General features: G+C 31.2%; 1 protein-coding gene across 1 annotated transcript; it reads left to right on the top strand.

Moving 5' to 3' along the window:
* Positions 1-590: 590 nt before the first annotated feature.
* LOC141649914 (agamous-like MADS-box protein AGL62) lies at positions 591-1,265 on the top strand. The gene has a single exon (XM_074458581.1). It carries the CDS (start codon positions 591-593, stop codon positions 1,263-1,265), a length of 675 nt encoding a protein of 224 aa, XP_074314682.1.
* Positions 1,266-2,208: the final 943 nt, after the last annotated feature.

Raw genomic sequence — 2,208 nt, 5'->3', positions numbered from 1 at the left:
ACATGGTACATTGTAAAAATCGCCGATGATATTTCGCGATTTGAACGTATAAAATTTTTAAAATTAAATTTAAATAATGCGAATTGAAGGATTAATTTCCTTACATAATTGATAATAAGAATATTGTGACAACTGTGGAAAAAAAAGCAAAATCTTTAAGCTATGATGGGATTATTTGATTAGTAGAATTCACGTAAAATCGTATTGCTATTTCTAAATTAATTATCGTAACTTGTATAATTAGTGGTTATTTTGGAAGAAAATAGAATCAACAAAAACATAAATCAAGTTTGGTTTTGAAAGAAGAAAATAAATCCAAAAAAGCAAAAGTGTACAAGGCAAATTTGGTGCTTATTTTAGTGTAGATATGTAAAGAAAAAAATAGTTGATATGGTAGGAAAAACTTACTTAATTTGCATATTACAAATAATAAGATTTACATAGAAACAAATATCGTTGATTCGAGACACCTTCGATATGCATTCTATATAAACTCTGCCTTAACAAACAAAATTTTGAAACACTACATACTTCCCTTTTGTAACACAAAAAAAACATTTGATCAACAATTTTTTTTCATGTCCACCACAATGGCAAATGTTGTTCCAAAGAAAAACAAAGGACGACAAAAGGTAAAAATGGAGAGAATGGAAAAGGATAGTAATCGTCAAGTTACCTTCTCTAAACGTCGTTCAGGGCTATTCAAGAAGGCTAGTGAATTATGCACCTTATGTGGTGCAGAAGCCGCGATAATTGTATTCTCACCGGGGAAAAAGGCTTTTTCTTTTGGTCACCCGAATGTTGAGGTTGTACTTAACCGTTTTATGTTCTCAGGACCTCCGTCCAAACCAGCATCAGCAAATCAACAACCAATCCTTGAAGCACGCCAAAATCTCAATGTCAAAGACCTCAACATGGAGCTAACCCTAATGAATAGCCGGATCGAAATCGAGAAGAAGAAGGGTGAAGAGCTAAGTGAGGTAAGGAAGGCTAAAGCCAAAGAAAATAATCTTTGGTGGGATGTACCTATTGAAGAGCTTGATATGGAACAATTGCAACATTTCCAAGCTCAATTAGATGAGCTTAAGCAACATGTTATTCAACATGGTAATAACCTCATGATTCATGCATCTAATCAAGCTAGTGTTAATCCTCCTATCATGGGAATGATTAATCATCCTATGCTTGGTTTTAATCATAATCCGGCTTTGTTTAATAACCCTAATTATGGATTTGGATACAATCAGGATTACAATAATTATTAATTATTAATTAATTAGTGCTTAAGAAAGAAGCATGAAATTAATATACCTACACATCATGAAGGCAAATATTTGCCATTTATTACAACTTTATTTATGAAAACACACATTTATGGCTTTTTAATTACTCTATCTATAATAATTCTATATCTATATATATGTCAATGGTTTCTGATTAATTTTATATTGGTTTTGTACTTGTTCAGCTCCACTATGGAGCAACTATGTCATGGCAATTAAACATTATTCTACATTGGTGTAAAATGGATTATATTTTTAATTAATTTATCAGATGATGTTGTATATTTAGGTTGATGGGAGGTACAGAATAATCGGATTATCGAAGAAAAAAAATCCTTACCAGCGATATTTAAATATAAGCGGTATTGAACCGAGCAAAGATCTATTTAATAAATCGTATACTTTGTAGTATATAAATCACATTTTTGTGCACGAAAAGGGTACTCTAGTTCAAACAATTTCTTTTCTGGGGTTTCAGCAAATATAATCAATAATACATTTGAAAAACTGCCTAGGTGATGAAATCTACTGTTTTAGCTTGGTGACGCCATTAATGGCGGAAAAGTACACAACATGAGCAACAAACTCAGAGAGAGAAACTCACACTCCAAGCTAAATAAAGGAGATATTTTTATTGTAAGAATGAAAAGTAAAATGATACAGTTACACATTTTCTTTATATACAGAATGAGAACTTTCTTGAATAAATATCTAATTGTAACAAACTTTGAGTTTGTTACAAGTTTGTTACAAGATGAGCTGTCATCTAGTTGGCAGAGTTGACTTGAAGTTGACTAATACTCATCATATTCTCAACACTAGGTCAATTTAGGTAAATCAAGACCGTACACTAAAAAAAAGTGAGATTGATACTCACGGCCTATAATATAGGTTTTTGTTGGCAATATCATTACAATTTATAATT

This window comes from Silene latifolia, chromosome 3, assembly GCF_048544455.1.
Source record: "Silene latifolia isolate original U9 population chromosome 3, ASM4854445v1, whole genome shotgun sequence".
Taxonomy (NCBI): domain Eukaryota; kingdom Viridiplantae; phylum Streptophyta; class Magnoliopsida; order Caryophyllales; family Caryophyllaceae; genus Silene; species Silene latifolia.
This window is presented reverse-complemented; position numbering and strand designations above follow the sequence as displayed.